The sequence below is a fragment of the Anolis carolinensis genome, chromosome 4 (genome assembly GCF_035594765.1).
Source record: "Anolis carolinensis isolate JA03-04 chromosome 4, rAnoCar3.1.pri, whole genome shotgun sequence".
NCBI lineage: Eukaryota > Metazoa > Chordata > Lepidosauria > Squamata > Dactyloidae > Anolis > Anolis carolinensis.
Window position 1 is genome coordinate 199,239,957 of NC_085844.1, and position 24,250 is coordinate 199,264,206.

Consider the following 24,250-nt stretch of genomic DNA (forward strand, 5'->3'; position numbering starts at 1 on the left):
GCGAACAGGGTCATAAGGAAGTGGGGTATTCTGGAGGATAGATATTAGAGGGAGCAACGGAAAAGAAATATAAAATGTTTACTCTCCAAAAGCACAGCGAAAGAGCCATGTTTTCAAGTCTTTCTTGAAGGCTGCTAGTGTGGGGGCTTGCCTAATCTCAGCGGGCAGAGAATTCCATAATCGGGGGGCAACAGCAGAAAAGGCCCTCTCCCTTGTTCCAAGGTGGCCAATTGAAACATTCACACCTGCCTCAAACAGACAAGAGTTCTTTCTCCCACGCGGGACCTTCCACAGATATATAAACCTTCCTTGCCTAGTTTCCAATATACCTCACGACCTCTGAGGATGTCTGCCATAGATGCAGGTGAAAGAGATTGCTTCTGGAACATGGCCGTAGAGCCTGGAAAACTCACAGCAACCCAGTGATGCCTTCGACAACATATAGGTAAATTACTGTATCCCAGAATCGAAAGTGGTGGTGGTGGTGGTGGTGGGGGGGGACCCAAACACTTCTGGCCTCCGAGGCCTTTGGAGTGAGGGATGCTTCCACCTGATACACAGGCAGGAAAGGCTGGTGGTGGGAGGCGGCGGCGTCTCCATGGCAACGAGATGACTGACGTGATCCGCCGAGAGGGGTCCAAAGGAGGCGCATCCTCCTCCTCCTCCCGCCTCCTCCTCCCCTGCAAAGCCGCAGCCCAGTGCAGCACCATTCCCCTATTGACAGCTCCTGGGAAGCGGGCGGGCGGGAGAAGGAGGAGGGGGCCAGGAGGAGGAGGAGGAGGCGGGGCCGAGAGGAGCCACCGGCCAACCGAGCCTGGGAATGGCGCGAGGGGCTCGGCCGCCGCCGGCTCTCCAGATCGGGCGCGCCTCCTGATTGGCCGGGCCCTGCCGTCAATCACCCCATCCAAGCCGGCTCGCTGGGGTTGGGTGGGTGAGGCGGAGGGCTTTGCTCTGGAAGCTCAGGGCTCGGGAGAGAGGCACACGCCAAGCCGGCCAGATCGCCAGCCAAGCGAGCAGCTGTCGGACCTATTCAGAGGGAGGAAGGAGGGAGACATGCACTCAGCGGAAGGGAATCTGCAGCTCCGCCAGGCGCTGAGAGCGGGCTGGCTCTTGTGCTTCCCTCACCAGTGAGTAGCGGCGTGGAAGGGAAGGGGCCCTGCGCAGATGCCTGCCAATGGCACCCCAAAAGCCCACCACAGGCACCTCTTGTCGCTCGAAGTTTGGCTGTGGGCCCATGAGGGACTCATTAGGACATTGGCTAGAGCTGGAGGGGACCCCAAGGACCATTTGACACCATCAGAGCCCTCCCGACAGATGCCCATCCAGCCCCAAAAGCCCACCGCGGGCACCTCTTGTAGCTCGAAGTTTGGCTGGGGGTCTGGGAGGGACTCAGCATGACATTAGCTAGAGCTGGAGGAGACCCCAAGAGCCATTTGACACCATCAGAGCCCTCCCGACAGATGCCCATCCAGCCTGTGCTTAAGAGTCTCCAGAAAAGGAGACTAGGGTAGGGGCCCTGCGTAGATGCATGCCAATGACACCTCAAAAGCCCACCACAGGCACCTCTTGTCACGCGAAGTTTGGCTGTGGGCCCGGGAGGGACTCATTAGGACATTGGCTAGAGCCCCAAGAGCCATTTGACACCATCAGAGCCCTCCCAACAGATGCCCATCCAGCTTGTGCTTAAGAACCTCCAGAGAAAGAGACTCCACTCCTAGGCCACTTATTGTCAGGACCTTCTTCCAAATGTTTAGGTGGGATCACCTTTCCTACCATTTGAATCCCACTCAATGCAACCAGTTTGGATTGCTTCTGCTCCTCCTTCCGGCCTGCTTTTCGGTGCATTTTACAGGTGAAATGAACTTTGGCCCTCTCTAACCAGGCTGTGTGTGTTTTCTTGCTCTTCCTCTCCCCTTCCTTCCTTCCCTCAACTCCTTCATCTTGCCTGCTTTCAAGGGTCAAGAGAGCCGGCTCGACCTGCCCCCCAGCATGAAGAGGTGCAAATCGGACGAGCTGCAGCAGCCGGAGGAAGACCCCACTGGGGCCGAAGATGCCCCCAACCTGCCCTCCATGGATGCCAAGCCGGGAGATGCAGCTGCCGGCCAGTCGGATTTGGGGGCCTCCAATCCCAACCCGGGGCCCCATCCTGTCACCCGGAGCAAACCTCCTGATTTAAAGGTAAGCTTCTTTGCCTACCTGTTCTGCTTTTCCTTGGAAAATTGTTTGTTAATGCTATTGTTGTTGATGCTTCTGCCTACAGCCAGATGCCTAATTGTCAAGTGGATAAGGACTGAATTATTTAACGGTATCAGTGACTGCAAAATGTCACAGGTCTCACATATTCAAGAAGCCTTAATCAGCCCTCTCTTTGCATTATATCTAACCTGCCAAAAAAAAGCTCCTGGTATTTGATTTTCTTATGAATGTACACTCACAGTTCACCAGAACTCAAGCAACATGGAATACTCAAACCATTGGCCAAATTTTTTTTTAAATAATACAGTAAAACTATGTTACATTAAGTTAAGTTTGTCTTTAATTGCTGAGCTGCTGGACTTGCTGACCAAAAGGTTGGCGGTTCAAATCCAATGAGTGGAGTGAGCTCCCACTGTTAGCCCCAGTTTCTGCCACCAAGCAGTTCAAAAACATGTGAATGTGATTAGATCATAGGTATGGCTCCAGTGGGAAGGTAATAGCATTCCATGCAGTCATGCTGGCCACATGACCTTGGAGGTGTCTGCGGACAATGCCAGCTCTTTGGCTTAGAAATGGAGATGAGCACCAATCCCCAGAGTTGGATATAACTAGACTTAATGTCAGGGGTAACCTTTACCTTTACTTTGTCTTTCTTTGTCTTAATTTTAATTATTCAAGTCAGATATTAATATCAACTCAATAAAAAGTTTATGGTATAGTATCATGTGGGGTATAGTGTTAGTTGGGCCTGTTTTCAATAGTAATTCTCAATCAACCAGAAACTACGTCTACCCAGCACCTGTTAGTTTCTGCTATGTATATTTGCTTCTGTTTTTATGACTGCATTGAATATTTATTTGCCTTTTGTATGTGTAAACCACCCTGACTCCCTTCAGAGAGAGAGAGCAGGTTAGAAATAATGTATTATTATTATTAATTTACTAATCCAGGCAGGGGCAATTGTGGGAGCTGAAGTCCAAAACACCTGGAGGGCCGAAGTTTGCCCATGCCTGTACTGATCCCTATGGGTTCTGTTTAACCAAGAGTCTACTGTGCATGACTATACTGAACAGTGACATTTTATTTTTATTTACTCTTTCCCTACAATTCTATCTAGACAATATACATTTCAGCACTGGAGGAGTGTGCAGTCGTACTTGTGTGTATGTAACTTGATCTGATTCATTGATCTTGCCAACTAGCATTTCACACAACTATTTTTACTATTAATATATTTGGGCTGCATTTCTGAGCCCTCTTTCCTAAGAGTAAATCCCATTGAACTCAGTGGGATTTCCTTTTAAGTAGACATATCCAGGGGTATTCTACTTCCAAGATGCCTTGGATCTCAGCGGGGCTCACATGAACATGATCACTGACTATCATTTGCTGTGTATAAAAACTTCATGCCCTGTAGTATGTCATGGGGTACTAGATAATTAATAACACGGAGGTATTAGACATACATATAATGCAATATTGCTGAGAAATGTAGCTTCATCATGAGATGGCTTATTTGATTATAAGGGATGGTTCTATATCTTATTTCTCCAAAGCCTCTAATGCTGATTGGTCAGAGATATAATACTGGATATAAATTATTTGGTGAACCAGAAGGGGCACACAAACATTTGTTTATTGCAGGGTATGATTTGATGTTTTCTTTTCTCTTACATCCCTCAACAAAGCCACATGTTTGTAAAATATACTCAAATACATCTTAATAAATTAACATTAGTTCTTATTCCCAATTATAATGTCAAACACAAATAAAGCAAAGTATGTTTCACTAGCAAGGGTTTATATTAAGCAAATTCTGTGTGGAATTCTCATCCAGATTCAGGAGTTTCCCAGTATCCCCATTGGCTTTCTTGTATATAGTCAATCATTTAGCTTCTGTAAAAATAGTAATGTTTCTTAACCTCTTTGATGAGGTAGTCTAAAGTGCATAAATGGACTAGAGGTGTGCCTAGGTTCATAAGTTAGAACATAATGTTTTTATAAGTTTGGAAGAAACTTTTTTCTGATCACCTGTGGGAAATAAGCTTGGTCTCAAAGTGATTAGAAAGGAGCTTTTGTAAAGCTGAAGAATATTTTTCCTGTTGCTTTTTTAAGGCCACAGGTTTATTTGTTTGTATTTCGGCTAGTAATTTCCCTGGACTTGTTAGAGAAGCTACAGGACTGCAGGTTGATTTTTGCTCAGTGTTTGTACTTGTCGGTGACCTCAGTTGGAGAATCTGTTCTAACAGAAAGAATTCTGCAGAGACAGCTCAGAAGGCGAGCAGGTATTGGTCTTGGCACTCCTTTCTGCAATTCTGCATAAATCTCCTTCTACAGCCATTCTGAGGACCTGTAGCTTCAGATGTGGGCTACAAAGGAGAACACCATCAAAGTAAAATACACAAAATATATATTTGACTTTAAAAAAAATCCCACCTTAGGAAAATAGCTTTGTTTCTGCCATAATACCTGCTGTGCCTGCCCTGTATTTGGTTCCTATGCTGTATACTACCATTTCTCCTGCATTTATTTACTATCTACAACTTGCCTCTATGTTAGCACTTATTTGTTCCTTCACCTCAAATGATTGGGCCCACACAAGTTAAAAACTCTTTCATTTGGGCTTCCTTTTCATTCTCCCTATTTTTCCCTTTTGACACTTCCAGGCATTTGTGATTGCAGTTTTGAAAACCTCTGAATCATGTCTCTTTCTAAATCAGTAAGAGATAGGCAACATTATTTTATATTGGCGCCCCATGCACTGCATAGCTTTTAAAACTCTCAGTGGTGGTGAACATGCATTACGCGTGCATGATTCATATTCAGTCGTTGGCATCTAAAGATTCTGGTAACAGATGATATGAAATATGTCTCTCTATGTGAGATTCTAAAGAGCAGACAGTATGTAGATGGACAATCAGACTGACAGCATGATAGAGTATTATCTTCGTATAAGAGTCAATCATACTTAACAGAAAATTACTTCAGTGTAATTTCACTCTTGCTCCCAAAATTGGTACCGACTTTATTAAATCTACAACTACCCAAGTATTTGGCTGCAGTGTGTCTTTCTTGAAATAGAAACACATGTTGAAGAGCACTTATGCTCCAAGCATAAACTGTTGAATATCCTGTAGTTACCCACTGCAGCAACCAGTAAGTAGATCAACAAAGAATGTTCATCTCCCCTAATAGGATTAAATACATGTGCAATGGGGAGGGGGGGAGGCCCCTTCTCATTCCTCCAGGAAGCTTTTGTGTGCAACTACAAGGCAAGCACATGAATATAGCCAATGGCTGAGTGGGGTGGAAATAATAGTTTTAGAAAAGACTATTTAGTCAATTCTGTTGCATTTATTTTAATAGGTGCAACAGGCATCCCTACATTTCAGGAGTAACAGCAAACTTAATTAGCGATAGACACAAAAATGTTCCATGGTTTAAAAGGAAAACAGTAGGAACAATTTTCCAGTTCTAATATTTGTCTAGAAAGAAAAAAAACTAATAGTGATTTTCCCCTTCCTGGAATGAATAAAATAAACTACAACTGTTTTTTCCTTTAAAATTAGGCTAATTAAATGCTAATATGTGTAAAAATGTTCTTGTCTGCTATTGACAAAACAATGGTGAGTAATAACAACCAGCACTTAGGAATAACAACACTTTAGTACAAGTGATGCCTTTTTTTCTTGGTGCCTTTTGTCTTTTGGCTATGCTTTGCAAAAATGAAGGAGCATCTGTGGTCTCCATTTTGTAGCATGAAACACTAATGCAGCAGCAAAGCAAGAAACACAGATGGCTATCATTCCTTGTATTCAGAAGAACTTCACAGGCTTACACTAGCTAGAAAGAGAACCTGAAATACCAAAGGCTCAACTGTGTCGTACAGGAATCAATTATTGATATCAATGATGTTCTCTATAGTCAGTAAAGTAATTGCACAATAACACAAGGCCCCATGTTTATATAGGTGTTGATTCACACAGAACTGGACTTTTAAAATTGGACTTCCTTTCTGAAGTTATAGCTTCTAAACTGTAGGGGAAGGCAGTTGAGATTTAAGAGAACAGCAGGTAAGCATATTATGGGAGCAGCATAAACTTCACTGAAACAACAAGATTAATGGTTTCACACAGCCAGATTTAACTCATGCTACTTTCCTCTTTAGAAATTAACCTGCAGTCCATTGCTGTATCATTTATCATTGATGCATTAATTTGCTTGTTTATATTGATATAGCCACCAGTCCTCCAAGGTAGCTAACAATAAAAGATCTTAAATTTCCAGAAGCAGCTGCTGCTCAATTGCATAGTCGTTTCCGACTCTTCGTGACCTCATGGACCAGTCCATGCCAGAGCTCTCTGTCGGCCGTCGCCGCCCCCAGTTCCTTCAAGATACCTTCCATCCATCTCGCCCTTGGTCAGCCTCTCTTCCTTTTTCCTTCCATTTTCCCCAGCATCGTGATCTTTTCCAAGCTTTCCTATCTTCTCCTGATGTGGCCAAAATACTCCAACTCTGCCTCTAATATCCTTCCCTCCAGTGAGCAGCTGAGCATTATTTCCTGGATGATGGACTGGTTGGATCTTCTTGTGGTCCAAGGCACTCTCAGGATTTTCCTCCAGCATCAAAGTTCAAAAGCATCTGTCTTCCTTCGTTCAGCCTTCCTTATGGTCCAGCTCTCTCAACCATAAGTTACTATGAGGAATACCATTGCTTTGACTATGCGGACCTTCGTTGCCAGTGTGATGTCTCTGCTCTTCACTATTTTATCAAGATTGGCCATTGCTGTCCTCCCTAGAAGCAAATGTCTTCTGATTTCCTGGCTACAGTCTGCATCTGCAGTGATCTTCGTGCCTAGAAATATAAAGTCTGTCACTGCCTCCACGTTTTCTCCTTCTATTTGCCAGTTATCAATAGGTGTAGTTGCCATGATCTTGGTTTTCTTGACGTTTAACTGCAACCCAAGTTTTGCACTTTCTTCTTTCACCTTGGTGATAAGGCTCCTCAGCTCTTCCTCACTTTCGGCCATCAGAGTGGTATCATCTGCATACCTAAGGTTGTTAATGTTTCTTCCAGCAATTTTAACTCCGGCCTTGGATTCCTCAAGCCCTGCATGTCGCATGATGTGTTCTGCGTACAAGTTGAATAGGGAGGGTGAAAGTATGCAGCCCTGCCGCACTCCTTTCCCAATCTTGAACCAGTCTGTTGTTCTGTGATCTGTTCTTACTGTGGCTGCTTGGTCTTTATACAGATTTCTCGGGAGACAGACAAGGTGACTTGATATCCCCATACCACCAAGAACATGCCATAGTTTATTATGATCCACACAGTCAAAGGCTCTAGAATAGTCAATAAAGCAGAAGGAGATGTTTTTCTGGAACTCCCTGGCTTCCTCCATTATCCAGTGGATATTGGCAATTTGGTCTCTCATTCCTCTGCCTTTTCTGAACCCAGCTTGGACATCTGGCAACTCTTGCTCCATGTATTGCTGGAGTCTGCCTTACAGGATCTTGAGCATTACCTTATTGGCATGGGAAATAAGTGCCACTGTATGGAAGTTTGAGCATTCTTTAGCGTTTCCCTTTATTGGTATGGGGATATAAATTGATTTTTTCCAATGTGATGGCCAATCTTGTGTTTTCCATATTTGCTGGCATATGGCATGCATCACCTTGACAGCATCACCTTCCAAGATTTTAAACAACTCAGCTGGGATCCTATCGTCTCCTGCTGCCTTGTTATTAGCGATCCTTCTTAAGGCCCATCCAGAAGCAGAAGGGTCAAATAAAAGATGGAGAGCAATCCAAATCAAAACTTACGTTCTGCTAAATATTTTCTCTTCCTCACAGTATAAAAGAAACAAGACCTAAAGACAAAATATATAGCTTTCGAGAGTATAAGTCTGAAAGAGTTTGCCTGTGTTTTACTTGGGCATTATTGAGATTGTAGGACAACTAGTAGCCCAACAGAGGTCAAATGGCAGAAGAGGAACAACAGATTTCCATTGTGCCCCATGAATCTCTAGTTTTGGGCTGAACTCTTAAATTTGAACTGCTTTTTGACTGTGCTTTCTCACTGGTTTCTTTTTCTCCAGACTGTCATATTTTAGATGTAAGATTGACTCCTTTTCAGAGAATACATATTTGACATGGTAGATTTATATATGAGAGCCAGTGTGGTGTAGCGTTTTAAACATTGGGCTATGACTCTGAAGAACAGAATTCAAATTACTACCTGGGCAAGGAAATCCACTGGATGACCTTGGGAAACTCACACTCACAGCCTCAGAGGAAGGTAAAGGCCAACCCTCTCTGAACAAAGCTTACCTAGACTTTAAAGCTTGCTTTGGCTTTTACAGTCCTAAGTTGGAAACGACTTGAAGACACACAACAAAACCAAGATTTATATATGTACTAGCTGTGCAAGGCCACGCGTTGCTGTGACTTATGGGAATCATTTGTTGGCCAGGTGGAATAGCAGTGAATAGCCTTTCAGCCTCAAAGCCTGGCTGTTTTCTTCTTATGGAAATCCTTGTTTGGTTAGCTGGAATACAATAGAATACGCTTGCTCCTTGGAAGCCTGGGTACTTGCATTCTAGGGGAATAGTTTTTTGGGCTGCTAGAATTGCAACGAATAGCCTGGCTGCTTCAGAGCCTGGCTGTTTGCTACCTAGGGCAATCTTTGGTTGGTCAGCTTCCATAGTAGAGAGTAGTATTGCTGCTTCAAAGCCTGGCTGCCTTCTACCAAGATTAATCCTTGTTGGTCTGGTTGAATTGCACTGAATAGCCTTGCAGCTTCAATGCCTGGCTGTGTTTGGGGAATCCTTGTTTGGTGAGCTGGAGTAGAACCCTCAATCAAAGAGCTGCTTTGAAGCCCGGCTACTTGCTTTGTGGCCAATCATTGTTTGGCCACCTTGAATTGCACTGAGTAGTCTTATAGTTTAAAAGCCTGGCTGCTTTCTACATAGGGGCATCCTTCGTTGGCCAAGCTAAATGGGACGGAGTAGCCTCGTGGCTTCAAAGCCTGGGGGTTTTCTATCTAGGGGAAATCTTGGTTGGCCAAGATGAACAGCACTGAATAGCCTTGCTGCTTGCAATCCTGGCCGCTTTCTACCTTGTGGAATCCTTGTTTGGCCAGATTGAATAGCAATTAGTAGTCTTGGTGTGGCAGGTATGAATGCTGCAATTAGCTACTTTGATTAGCATTTAATGGCCTTGCAGCTTCAAAGCTTGGCTGCTTCCTGCCTGGGGGAATCCTTTGTTGGGAGATGTTAGCTGGCTCTGGTTGTTTCCTTTCTGGAATTCCCATATTTTCAGAGTGTTGCTCTTTATTAACAATAATTAGAGATTATATTGTTCTGTATTACTATATCACAGTAATTATTATATATTATATTTATAATCTTATATTATCTGCTTAGAACTGGATTATATGAGGCCCCTTCTACACAGCTGTATAAAATCCACAATGAACTGGATTATATGTCAGTGTGGACTCAAGATGATGTAGCTCAAAGCAGATATTGTGGATTATATGCCTTGGCATTCTGGGTTATATAGCTGTGTGGAAGGGCCTTGAGTCTACACTGCCATATAATCCAGTTCAAATCAGATATTCTGTATTTTATAGGCAGTGTGGAAGAGGCCTAACTGAATGCTGGCTATCCTCCGGCGCCATTGTGGCCGAGGCGGTTGCTAGGAGACGAAGTGGCCGGGGCCTAAAGGGAGCAGGGCCTACCCAACCCTGGCCTCTAATTTGGGCTTTATTTTTCTAGGGTTTTTTTTGTTTTGTTTGAAAGACATATATTGGATGAGTATGTCTTTTGTGGCCAAATTTGGTTCAATGGTTTTGTTGTTTACTCAATCCTACAAACGTACATTACATTTATATATATACAATGCATATAGATTTTATATATACCTGTCATGCACCACTCAACATTTTCCTGGAAAGCTGTGGAAAGTTATTCAGAAGCATAAAACCGAGTATATATATATATCAAGAAAATATTCAATTTTCTGATCAAAAGTTTAGAAACCACCAAACCTGGAAAATGATCGGCATTAATAGATGCCTAGAATATTTTTGAATGTTTCTTTATCTTTGAACCATTTTATAGATAATTATGCAAATGTCTTGAAGTTCTTAAGTTTTTATTTTAACAAAGATTTATTTTGACATTTCACCATGTATCAACAAGATACGAGGCAAGCAGTTGCATGGTTGGACAATGATGTAGTGATAACTTCATATATGTGGGCATTCTTCTTGACATTCTCCATAGTTTTATCACACTTTCACAAATGAATCTAGCTGTATTCATCCACAACTGCGAATTCCTTCTATTTATTTTTGTATAGGCTAGCTGCAGGTATTTTATAACACTAGAAAAACCAAGCTGCTCCAAAATATTTTGCATTATAACCAATATAGCTCATAATAATATAACCCTGCTGGGAAAATGCATCCTTCCAACTACCGTGAGGATTCCACCTAAGTACAGAGAGGATAAAGAAGTCTGATCGGATGGCAGATGCTGTTGTTGTTGTTGTTATTGTTGTTGTTGTGTGTCTTCAGGTCATTTATAACTTGGTATTACTCTTCATGGAAACTTATTATGGCATTTGCTTGACTGGAATTGTTCAGAGGAGGGTTCACATTAGCCTTTTGAGAGAGCCTGACCTTCCCAAGGCCACCTAGTGAGTTTTCATGGCTGAGCAGGGATTTGAACCAATAAACTGAAGTGGAATCCAAACAAGGTAGAGCCTTGGTGGATCGGTAGTTCTTGGATCCAGGAATTGAAAAACAGCATGTTATGGACTGGGTTGCACTCCCCCTGAAGGGATTAGTAAGTATGTAGCTTGGGAGTACTGTTTTTTTATATTGTGTCAGAAGTGAATTAAGACAAGTCGCTTTTGGTGTGAGAGAATTGGCCGCTACAGAGACGTTGCCCAGGGGATGCCTGGATGTGTTACCATCCTGCTGGAAGGCTTCTCCCGTGTCCCCACATGGGAAGCTAGGGCTAACAGACAGGAGCTCACCCAATCTCGCGGATTTGGATCTTCAACTTTCAGGTCAACAGTACAGCCGGCATAACAGCCGGTTTAACTCATTGCACCACTGTGGTCCTTGGAGTACTATTAAATCCATTTTTGTCACCAAGCATACTCTGTAGCCCAGAGTGCCAGCTTCAGTTGTTGCACCTGTTGTGGCGTTTCCTGAACCGAGATTCACCTAGCCACAGTAGCAACCTCCTGATTAAAATGACTGTACTGCTCTCTATGTGGGGCTGTCCTTGAAGAAGACTTGAAAGAGCAACTTGAACAAAAGGCAGCAGCTCAACTGATGACTGGAATACTATATAGGCAGTGTTAACTATACAAAAATACGTTCAAGTCATTTAATGCAAAATATTTTAAAATAATTTCTTGACTGCTGTGTTTGCTCTGTATTATTTCATAGTTAGAGAGATAGTTAAAAGAGAAGTTCTCTTTTTGAAGTATATTTTTAATTAGGGGAAACTTTTCAGCACAGGTGTTGTCTTTATCTTCATCATTAGCCCATCTGTAAAAAGCCATCCATCTTTCAACATTCCTCTTTTCAATGTGGTGCATTTCATTCTGAAGGACAATCCAGCCTCACCTCTGTGTGGGTTTATCATGGCTAAAAAAATCCATTGTGGAAACTGTGAACTAAAGTTTTCTGGAATCAGGGTATGTATTCCCTGGAAATGGTCAGACTGGTGACTTTCAGCATTCCAAAATATGCAGTAAATTTAGTCATGTTTGTGTGTTTCTGACAAGCAACGGATTGACCGTAGAGCAAACAGAAAATTGGTCTAAAGAGGCCTTTCGCAAAAAAAAAAAAAAAAAGGAGGAGAGGGGGGAAGAGGAGGTAAAATCAGTACAAAACTGAGTTGATGTTTGGGTGGCCGGAGTTAGGCAGGGTTGCGACTCTGGCATATGTCTGATCTGCCACCTTCTTTAACTGCCTTTGTATCGGAAGATTTCTTCAGTCCTGGCCAGAACCTATGAGTATTAAAATGGGAGTACTCTTTTTAATATACTACAGCTTGTAGAAAGTTCATTTGATTATTTTTCTTATATCTCATTCTTGTGAGGTTTTCCATGGCTCCTCCTGCCTTCCATGCAGGATGGGAAGGGGAATGGGGAAACAATCTCATTCTTCAAGGAAGGATGCATAGGAGAAACATTTGGGTTGTTAATCCAGTGTCAATGTGATTGGCTTCAATGAGCCAACCAGGAGCCAACTATTTGTTTGAATAAGACCTCTTACAGGATGCTCCCAATCAAGCATACACTGAACCAGTTACACATTCCTTCTAGCTGAATTAGTAACACAAATTTCTTCGTATCAGATAATGCAGGTTGTGATCGAGGATGCATTGATAGAGAAAAGAGCAACTCAAGAGCAAATCGGCAGCAAGTAGCCTTTGCGACATTTAATTTCTCTCTCTTTGTGGGTTAGAGTGAAAGTGGGTTGTGGTAGTAGACATTTCCTTTTTTTTAGTTTCCTTAATTTTGTTCTTATCCTTTATTCTCTTGCTTTCCAAAGGTTCTTCATTTCCAATGATTCTTCATCTTTCTGCTTTTGTTCCTTTTCTTTGTTTTCTTCACTACCTTTTGGTTGAGATCCTGTTGGTTAGTGCCAACTAGAGTAGACTGAATTGTAATGCAACACATAGGTAAAATCTATCGGTGTAATAAGTCTACTCTCGTGTGGAGTAACAACAGAATTTATGTCTGTCTTTCTAAATTGTTTGTTTTGCTTTCTTCCCTTTTTCTTTACATCTGTACTTTCATTATACTCCCCTGCAACTTTTGTGACCTTTAGAAAAAGTATGAGGCCATATGGACACCTGCATGCATGCATATATGTAAATAAGATGTGCAGAACAATCTTTTGTGGGCATAGTAGGGCTAAGCCCCACTTTATTTAATGATACCCCTGTGTGAGACTGATCACTGATAATAATGCATTTGTATAAAGGACAGGTGAAGGCAGAAATGTGTATGTGCGTGTGGATATGAGGAAATAAGACTATACTAGGAAGAAGAAAAAGAGAATAGACCTGCATTTCTTATAGTTGAGTAAAAGATATTTTAGCATGTGTGGCTTTGTTATGCTCTGTGCTCCTTTGTATCTAGCATTCCAGAGGAAAAGTTCGGTCAGGTGTTAGTTTCAAATTTCATTGTAGTTCAAAAGTGTAGCTATGATTCGCTCTTCCTGGGTCTATTATATCTCCTTTAAAAAAAAGATAGTGGTGATATATTATTTATAAAGCATAATATAACAGAGTTTGGGGTTTGGTGGAATAGGGAAATGTGGGTTTAAATTGTGTTGTAGGAAGCATATCCCACCTTTGTCTCTTGACAATGTAACTTACATTTTAGCATATGCTTCTATTTCTGCAAAATAGATTTATGTTGGAGCAAACACCTGCCAGATCAAAGGAGCAGTTTTGTGTTGTAGTACTGTTCGCTCTGCCTCTTATCTCTGGCTCTGCCCTGTTTTCTGTCCAACCAGCTGCCACTGCATTTAGCCTATTCTAACCTCACTAAAAACAGGTCTTGAACCCATCAATGTAAGCTGTCCCATTATAGGGGTGTGTGTGTATGTGCTTTCTAGTCATCTGCAGAATTATGATGACATCATGAATTATGTAGGGTTTTCTTAAGCAACAATACTTGGAGGTGGTTTTGCTAGTTCCTTCCTCTAAAATATAGCCTACACCACCTGGTATTCATTGGTAATCTCCAATCAAAGTACTTACCAGGTCTGACACTTCTTAGCTATCAAGATCAGACAGGACATGGTGTATTTAGGATATTTAGGCTGGATGTCCTTTTAACTGGCAACTTTAAAGACTGAATCTTGGAAAGTTGAAAAAGTAAATCATTACAATTATAGTCTCAATTGCTCCCCTATGTAGTTGTGGTTGAAAAGTAAGCTTTTTCTCCCTCACTATTCAGAAGTAACTAAAATAGTTTATTCCTCCCCCCTCCCCCCCCCCCCAAAAAAAATCATAGCACTCTACCTTGATGGTCCATAGTAGAAAACACCAACACACTGAGGCCTCATCTTCTAGCTATGAAACAGTTACAGTTCATTAGTGTGAAGTGACCCCACATTATGTTGCTGTCATGTAATTTAATTATATTTATTTATTTATTTATTTGCCATATTTGTACGCCGAAGGGGACTCAAAGTGGCTCACATATAATTTCGGCAACAATTCAGTGCCATACAGCATACATCAGCAAATAACTATACATTAAACCAACCACTAAAAACATATCAAACATTAAAACCATTTTAAAAACATGTCATCCAGTATTATAGTCCAATGTCATTCCAGTTATCATTATAGGACACAGTGAAGTAACTAAAAATAAGTAGATATATGTGGCCACGCCTTACATTGTCACATACGCTTCTATTAAAGCATCATTTAGGAGCCCTCACTCACGAATGAAATTGCGTTCAATCTGCTACTTGAGAAACAAAATATATTATTGTAAAAGAAAAGCTATGTAGAACATTCAAGTTTGATGTTCTGCCGCTATGTTTGTATGGATGAAGAAGAGTGTGTTCATCTGTATGTATACTGCATGTGAAAGTTAGAGTGTGGTGTTGTATATATTATCCTCCCTTCAAGTACCAATTCAGTTCATTTGGTTGTGAGTGAGCCTTTCATAAGGGAAATGGACCAGGAAGAGGGTCTGGCAAGAAGCAACAGCAGATGAATGGCCTCATTCTGCCTGAGATGTGCTGAATGGATGGCAGTTATGTGCTCATCAACAAGATGCCTTAATGAAAAAAATACATATTGAGTCACTTTATTATCAAGGGAGGGGGGGGGGTTTAAAACCCTGTGGAGAACTGTTTCCTAACTGTTGGGCTTTTGACTGATTAACGATCAATATGGGGTTTTGGCAATGTTCTTTATAACATCTAAGTACTATATCATTTTTCAAGTAGCATGTTTAGATGAAATATCTGCAAATAAATATGTGCATTGAATCACTGGCGGGTGCTTCATGGTTTTCCCACTAAGACATACATACAATGCTTCTACAAAGTAAACAGCTGTTTCCATCTATAAGCAAGTTGATGCTATTAAAAAATTACTATCCCCACGTGCTTCTCCAAAAAAAAAAGTTATTCATGCCCTGGAGCAGGCAGTTTCTAGAAAGAAAGTAAGTATTCCTAGTATGCTATCTGATTTTGTTAAAAACAGTAATTTAAAGCAGGGTTGAGAATCATGTGGTCCTCCAGATGTTATTAAACTGCAACATTTCCAGCATTTATCACTGTTGCCCCGCGCTGGCTAGTGCTGCTGGGATTTGCAATCCACAGTCATGCAGTTCTCATCCCACATTTAGAATAAGTGCAACTAGATTGTCTGAGGATGACCACTATTTGTCTCTGAGCAATTATTCCACCCTCTTTTCCCTAGATAAATGGAAAAACTCTTGTCATCTAAAGAGGAAATCAGATTAATCCTAGTTGTGCTTAGTTTAAGAATGGTTATGGTAGTATGGTTTCTAATGATTAGACTGTTCATTCCTGCTTTACATTTTTGTAACTGAGGATAGACCAAAGTGGGCTTGTTGGTGGTCAGTATGGATGGAAATATGGAGATGTTTTAACTGTCACTCCAGCAGTGGCCAGTGAATGATATATAGTGAATTTAGAAGCTGCTGTTTTGACTAAGAAGGGGAAGAGCCTAAACACTGTGACTGGCAGCATCATGGATAATTGATGGAGGCACATGTCAAATGAGGACTATACAGGTGTGCAGACAGGTTTTTAGCTTTCTGAATTCTTAAAGTAACTGCCATACTTACAAGAAAATACATGGAAAAGTAAATAACTATTTTAATGTAATTATAATGACAGTTTACTCTCTTTCCTAATTCAGCACTGGAATTGGAATTGTTAATTAATTTTGAAGTTAACGTTCCAAGCTTTTGTTTCTCATTATCTACTGCCTGACATTTTATAACTGGAAATGGCCAGATGCCTAATCACACTTCGTAATTGTAGCACCATAATTCTATTGATTGTGCCATGATTACATTCTGTGGAATCCTGGGATATGTAGTTTGATGAAGTACTGGAGCTCTCTGGCTAAAAATTATAAATATGCATTCCTAAATTGCATATCCGAAAGATAGACTCATGGCCTTTAAAGTAGAATCATCATGTTATGACTGTGTAGTTGACAACAAGGACCTTCTCCATTTAGATAACACATGCTACTGAAGTATGATTCCACCTTTGATATGACCTCTCTGCCTCCATTTTGCAAGGGATTGTTTGGGGGAAGAATAAAGTTTTGTATCCAGAGAGTCATTGTAAACAGGGGCACAAATCATGTGAGCCTCAAGATGTTGTTGGGTTGCAACCTCCAATGTTCCTGAAACTTGACTGTATTGGTGGGAATTGTGGTCCAACGTTGGAAGGGACATATGATTCCCACACTTGATATAGCCCAAGAAGCTTGAGAACATGTTTCCATGTCCCAGATTAGCACGGACAATCTTACAGCGTTTTTCATTTTAGTTTCTTTAGTCATATAGGAAAATATAGTCTACCCCACACTTTTGCATGTGCGCTTTCAGTTTGTAATAAATGGAAATTGGGATGCTTGAGATAACAAAATTATTTTGTTTGGCAAGAAGGTGTATCCTTCAATACATGTTGTTAACTGTAACAAAATATAGATTGTGTCCCTTTCAAATCCCTTGCTCCATTTTATTTTAGCTCAGATTTGCAAAGTTCCTATCTATCTATATATCTATCTATCTAAAAATATTCTGACCATTTCTACTTTAAGGTAAACAGCAAAACTAAACACCCAAAACCGACGAAACTTGGCCACAAAAGACATGGTCATCTCGGCTGTGTTTAAACATAAAAAAAAACAAAAAATAAATAAAGACCAAACAACAAAATGAAGACGAAATAAAACCCCCATTGCTTACCATGCAAGTGCAGAGCTGCGCCTGAACTGAAACAACTACATTACCCAGAGGACCTTGCACCTGTGGGCGGAGCCTAATCCAACTTCCACAAAATGTTGCAATGGTGGGCGGGGCTTCCCTTTCCTCAGCCCCTTTCCCCTCAGAAGAGAGAAAGGTAGGCTCTGTTGCCTTTAGCCCCCCTCCCTCCACTGCCTTTATGCCCCGCCCCCTTTGTATCCTAGCAACTCCCTCACCCAAGATGGCACCTAGGGGACAGGCACTTAGGCCTGATCCACACTGCCTATAAAATTATCTGATTTGAACTGGATTATATGGCAGTGTAGACACAAGGACCTTCCACACAGCTATATTACCCAGAATGCCAAGGCAGATAATCCACAGTATCTGCTTAGAACGGGATTATTTTGAATTCACACTGCCATACAATCCAGTTCAGTGTGGATTTTAAACAGCCTCATATAATCCAGTTCTAAGCAAATAATATAAGATTATAAATATAATGTGTAATAATTACTGTGGTATAATAATACAGAACAATATAATCTCTAAAACCAGGACAGTAAATAAAGAGCAACACTTTGAAAGCAGGGAAATTTGGAATTCCAGAAAGAAAACAATCAGGGCCAGCTAACACCTCCCAAGAAAGGATTCTTCCAGAAAGGAAGCTGAGAAGGGAGAGAAACAGTATCCTTATTACAATCATTACTAATATTATTATTATTGTGTTGCTGTGAACCGTGAAAATGAACACAATCTGGCTCCAAGTATTCAAAAACACTACAATCAGAATAAAAATTACTATGGTATAATAAAACAGAATGGTATAATATGGTATAATATGGTATAATAAAACATTCTGTATTCCTAGTTTGGGCTAAAATCAGAACACTAAATAAAGAACAACACTCTGAAAACAGGGGAATTCCAGACAGGAAACAGTCAGACCCAGCTAACACCTCCTAACAAAGTATTTCCATCACCAAAGTCTGGCAAATCCTCTGTTTTCTGAGGGCTACAGCCTTTTTTTTTTAAGTGTGTGCGCTCAAGCAATGCATATGGGTACTTCTTCATCTACACAAACAGTAGAAGCACATAAAATATTGCAAAGAACAACACTCTGGAAGCAAGGGAATTCCAGACAGGAAACAATCAGGGCCAGCTAACACCTCCCAACAAAACATTCCTCCAAGGAGGAAGCAGACAGACTTCAAAGCTGTAAGGCCATTACATGCTAATCATTTTGGCTAATTGCAGCATTCATATTTGCCTCTAACAGACAAAAAATGGAACAATCAGAAATATTGTATATTAACAAGTTTGAGGAAATAATATCCCCTGGTGGCGCAGCGTGTTAAAACACTGACCTGCTGAACTTGCGGACCAAAAGGTCGCAGGTTTGAATTGGGGGAGCGGAGTGAGCCCCCACTGTTAGCCCCAGCTTCTGCCAACCCAGAAGTTCAAAAACATGCAAATGTGAGTAGATGAATAGGTTCTCCTCTGGTGGGAAGGTAACAGCGCTCCATGCAGTCATGCTGGCCACATGACCTTGGAGGTGTCTACGGACAACGCCGGCTCTTCGGCTCAGAAATGGAGATGAGCACCAACCCCCAGAGTCAGACACGACTGGACTTAATGTCAGGGGAAAAACCTTTACCCTTTACCTTAACTACCACCAATTCCTCAATACTTTATTTCCCATACCACCATACTTCACCACAGCAACGCGTGGCCAGGCACTACTAGTTCTTTTATATAACTGTGAGCCATGTATAACTGTAGTGCATTGTAGTGTGATGTCAAAATTCTTTGCAAGCTGAGCCCTTAGACTTTGTGCTGTGGGGGAAAAATCCCCCCTACTGTTAAAAACATGGGTTCAGACATTTCTCCAGTGTACTAATGGCATAGTTGTTAATCCTATTTTCTCTCACTGCTGAGGGCCAAACTAGGAAAATTTGGAGGGAAAGTTTCAGTGGGGCTGCACCACTGAATACATGTGTGGAGGGGTAATCTATTTTTCTGCCATAGACCTATTGAAAAACACTCCCTCCATCACTGTGTTGTTATAAAATGAAGAGAAAAATGTTTTTATTGGTACTGGAGGCCACTAATAGCTCACAATCTGAGGAGAGAGAACTGGAAGTTTGTCTAGTTTAAACCAACAGTAAGTTTTTACTCTGTCCCTGACGGCAATACCAAAAGCAGGCAGCAGAGCTAACTAAGGTGAAACAAAGATGAAGCCTCAACATGAGTCTAGTGTGGGTTGTTGTTATGAACTGTAGTCAATTTCACTTCCACTTATGGCATCCTTATGAGTGAAAGACCTTCAAATCATCACAGCCTTGCCATGATCTTGCAGACTCAGGACTGTTGCTTATGTCACTGAGTAATGTATATACATCTAGACTCCGATCTTCCACTTTTCCTTCTACTTCATTATTGTCTTTTCTAATGAGTTATGTCTTCTCATGATATGGACAAAGTACTACAGCCTCAGTTACAGACTTGAATGTATCTCATGTCACCCTCGGTATTGTTTCTCATCTTGAAAATTGGAAGAGTAGTATACTTCACGTGTCTGTTATAAATTATATGCTGAGTAAAATAGAGTGGGTGAAATTGGAGGGAGTCCAAAAAGAAAGCCAGCTAATTCTAAATTGGGTTCAGACACTTTAAAGTCTTAAGTTGTGCTACTCTGTATGACCTTTCTGTCCATTGCATTCTTTTCCATTCCCAAATTGATCTGACTGCAACAGAAAGGACTTGACATAGGGTTGAGTTAAATTCTATGGAATGTAGTTCTCATTAGACTATGAAAACTACATTTCTCATAGCTCTCATATCAGCCTCTAGGGGTGTCAAATTCATTTTTACATCAGCTTTATGGTTGCCTTCAAAGGGGCATTTGTAGTTCAAAGACTGTGTAAATGAAACTACATTGCCCTGGCATTGAAAGCCTCACAGGCCACATAAAATGACGTGTTGTGCCAGATTCAGTCCGCAGGCCTTGCATTTGACACATGTTATCAAGGGAATTTGTGGCTCTCCCAGTATAAAATGAACTTCAATTCTCAGTATTCTGAAACATTTACCATGTCGGTTGGTATTGAAAAAGGTTGGGCCATAAGTTCTCCACTGTACTCTAAATACTGCTATGTCAGTGTCAGTGTTTCCTAAAGCTCTGGAAAAATGTAATGTCCATGACTCCTAACATTTCTGCTATTTCTAGGTGCATTAAAATTTGTGGGAGCTTTATTTCCCACTAGTTTAGGCACTTGGAGATGCCCGGGTTAGGTATTTTGCAATGATAAATATTAGAAGTACCACGTCATCACATTAAGCTGGGAGGTGTAGAGCTCAGTTTGACTCGGTGTTGGAATGAAACGGATGATTTCCCTTCCTCCATCACATTGTTAAATGTATCAGTAGTACTCTTCATTCTTTCAGTACATTTGCTATCACACTAATTGCTAGGCACCGCCCACCATCCCTCCCCATCTTCTTTGTGGGAAAAAACCTCTCTTTGAAATGTCAGCAATTACGTGTCTTCAATTCTGGAAGCATGGAAGCAGGGAGGGAAAGCTGCGATGCTCTCTCTCTCTCTCTCTCTCTCTCTCTCTCTCTCTCTCTCTTGGCTGCCCCACAGATAAGGGTGTGGACCTTGGAAAACTATAACTCCCATGACTGCAAAGTATGGAGCTATGGTATTTAAAGTAAGGTCCAGCTGCATTTATTCCATAGTGTAAATACACCAAGAGAAGGGTATGGACCTTGGGAAACTATGATTCCCAGGACTGCACAGCATGGATACATGGCATTAATTATTATTATTATTATTATTATTATTATTATTATTATTATTATTATTATGGCATTTAAAGTGGGTCCCGATTCTGCATTTATTCTCCAGTTCAGATGCATCCAGAGAAGGGTATGGACCTTGGAAAACTATAACCCCCAGAACTGCACAGCATGGATACATGGCATAATAATAATAATAATAATAATAATAATAATAATAATAATAATAATAATAATAATAATATTTCTCTCCTGGCTTTCCTATGCAACACAAGGCACAGACATATCACGAAAGGAAGGGAAGCGAAGGGAAGAAAAGGGAAGGACTTGGAAAGACTATTTTTTAAAAAAGGAAATTGTTCAGGCAAAGTAAAAGCCCAGTGAGCAAAAGATAATGCTTTCCCTAACAAGGGTACTTTTGGCTCTACCCACAATTTCCTTTCCCACAAATTGGGGAAACGTTTCATTTTAAGCCTGGGAGCAGAAAATGCCATCACATTAGAGAATTGGCCATTCATCCAGAACATTACCAAAAATCTTCCCGACCACCTTTTGAAACATTTGAAAAGAATGCTGACCCCCACGCTTAAAATACAAAAAGAATGTTCTATACTACACTTGAAACCAAAATGTGATGAGCAGAGTGGCTTCCCGGATTCAGTAGAATTTAGTAAATGTGATGCAATGGTGAAGTAGTCATTGCGGTACTGTTCCATTATCTGGGCAGAAGCCACAAGGGGGTGCTAGAGAGAGAAGGATAGTCCATTTTGGGGGGGGGGAGTTGAAAGAGGAAAACCATTTTCCCCGTTTTCACTGGTTATTCCCCCCCTCCTCTTCCCACATCAGAAAACAGGGGGAAATGGTTTTCCTCCTACAACCCATCCTCCACTCCCGTAAAATGGACTATCCATCTGTCTCTAGCACCCTCTTGTACCCTCTGCCCAGATAATGGAACAATAGTCATTGCTTGTTTTTGGGTTTTATGAATGGTCCTATTTGAAAATGGATAACTATGTGGGTGAACTACAACTCCCATCAGCCTGGGTCTATTCTCCCCAAATTCTGCAAGTATTCAAAGTTGGCCATGTTGGGTATGCATGCCAAGTCTGGTACAGATCCATCATTGGTTGGGTTCACAGTGCTGTGTGGAAGTGGGTGAACTATATTTTCCGAAATTCAAGCAGAATTCCAACCAAACCCTGCCAGTATTCAAAGTTCGCCATGTTGGGTAGGCATGCCAAGGTTGGTCCAGATTTGTCATCAGTTGGATTCACAACACTCTTTGGGTGAACAATAGCTCCCACAATTCAATAGCAATTCCCTCCAGATCCAGGCCTTGATGGGTCTGCGTGTCAAGTTTGATCAAGTTCCATCATTGTTTGGGCTTAGGGTGCTCTCTGGATGTGGGTGAATTATAATTCTGGGGGCAGGGGTCTGTGTTCCAAGTTTGGTCCAGATCCACTGTTGGTGAGGGTCACAGTGGAAGTGGGAGCCAATAGGAAATGGGCCGCAAACATACTCGCCTACATACATATGTACAAACAGACATGTGTACTTTCACTTTGATTAGATAGATAGATAGATAGATAGATAGATAGATAGGGATTGGATCCAACATGACATAATAGTTTGGGAATGCCCTTGTATTGGATTATGCATCTGGAAACCAGTATTCAAATCCCTACTCAGAGGAAGACAAATCTTACCAAGAAAACACATGGTTTGCTCAGGGTCACCATAAGATGGAATGATTTGACAGCACACAACAACCATAACCTTTCCCCTTGTTTCTGATCTCCATGAATAAGAGCTCTATTGGATTAAGCCAAAAGTTATCTGGCCTGGAGTCCTGCTTCTTGAAATGGCCAACTAGTTGTTCATGTGAGGCCCCAACACTAGAACGTTTCTCTCTTTTGTTCCCTAGCAGCTGCTGTTCAGAAGTATGTAATCTGGATCCTAGTGGTAGATAATAGCCATAATAGCTAGTGCACACTGACTAGTAATCATACTTAATAGCCTAGCATAGATTAACTATGTTCAGCGTGATGATGTAACTTCCCTTGAAGATGAATTGCTCAAGCCTTCTAACAAGTTTGGTTGCATGTTTTGTAGTTCATCCTTTTTTCCAGTTTGTTGAGTGGAAGTATATATAATTCACAAAACCACATCACTGCCAGTTTGGTTTTTGGAACAGAAGAAGGTGGTGCAAAGTGGAGACTACTTTGTCCTTTTGTGATTCTGATGATGTTAACCAGTGTGCATTAGGGCCTAGACTTAGAATAGGCTTGAGTTAAAACAATCTAATTTGAAACATTCCTTAACAACTGCACTGAAAAATCCTTTTACCTGAGTCTACTATAATCAGTATATGTTTACACATCACTATTATATTTATTGGGGCACTTAACAAATTAGAATAATATGTTATAAGAATAATAATATTTCCATCTTGCCTAAAACAAGCGGTGGTGAGACCTGTCTTGAAGAAGGCCTCCCTAGATTCGACCAACTTGTGTAACTACAGACCAATCTCCAACCTTCCATTTTTGGGCAAGGTCTTGGAGCGGGTGGTTGCCTCTCAGCTCCAGGGATTCTTGGATGATACGGATTTTCTGGACCAATCACAGACTGGCTTCAGGCCTGGTTTCAGTACCGAGACGGCTTTGGTCGCCTTGGTGGATGACCTCCGCAGGGAACTGGACAAGGGGGAGTGTGACCCTGCTGGTTCTCTTGGACATCTCAGCGGCTTTCGATACCATCGACCATGGTATCCTTCTGGGACGTCTCTCTGGGATGGGCCTTGGAGGTGCTGTTTTGCAGTGGCTTCAGTCCTTCCTGGAGGGGCGTTCCCAGATGGTGAAGCTGGGGGACACCTGCTCGGACCCCTGGCCATTGTCCTGTGGGGTCCCGCAAGGTTCTATTCTGTCCCCCATGCTTTTCAATATCTACATGAAACCGCCGGGCGAGGTCATCCGGGGTTTTGGAGTTCGGTGCCATCTCTATGCGGATGACGCCCAACTCTATTACTCTTTTACACCAAAATCCAAGGAAGCCCCTCGGATACTGGATCAGTGTCTGGACGCTGTGTTGGCCTGGATGAGGGCGAACAAGCTGAGACTTAATCCTGATAAGACAGAGGTCCTCCAGGTCAGTCGCAAGTCTGATCGGGGTATTGGGTGGCAACCTGTGCTTGAAGGGGTCGCACTCCCCCTGAAGGCGCAGGTCCGTAGCTTGGGGGTCCTCCT

At 41.7% G+C, this 24,250-nt stretch overlaps 1 protein-coding gene and 1 long non-coding RNA gene across 3 annotated transcripts in view; one reads left to right on the forward strand and one right to left on the reverse strand.

The window, feature by feature from the left end:
• Positions 1-970: 970 nt before the first annotated feature.
• tmcc2 (transmembrane and coiled-coil domain family 2) overlaps positions 971-24,250 on the forward strand; it is a 115,588-nt gene continuing 92,308 nt past the window's right edge. Inside the window, exons 1-2 of one of the 2 annotated variants that reach the window (XM_003220404.4) lie at positions 971-1,127; positions 1,957-2,178. In XM_003220404.4, the coding sequence (XP_003220452.1) occupies positions 1,990-2,178 (189 nt within the window). In that variant the 5' untranslated portion in view covers positions 971-1,127; positions 1,957-1,989. Of the gene's footprint in view, positions 1,128-1,956; positions 2,179-11,692; positions 11,910-24,250 lie in introns of those variants that run through there. The other variant, XM_008109608.3, reaches the window with a different exon arrangement.
• LOC134298421 (uncharacterized) lies at positions 3,835-17,388 on the reverse strand. Its single transcript, XR_010005500.1, has 3 exons — positions 17,208-17,388; positions 14,255-14,305; positions 3,835-4,565 (listed from the first exon to the last, which is right to left on the reverse strand). It is a non-coding gene; the product is annotated as an uncharacterized LOC134298421 (long non-coding RNA).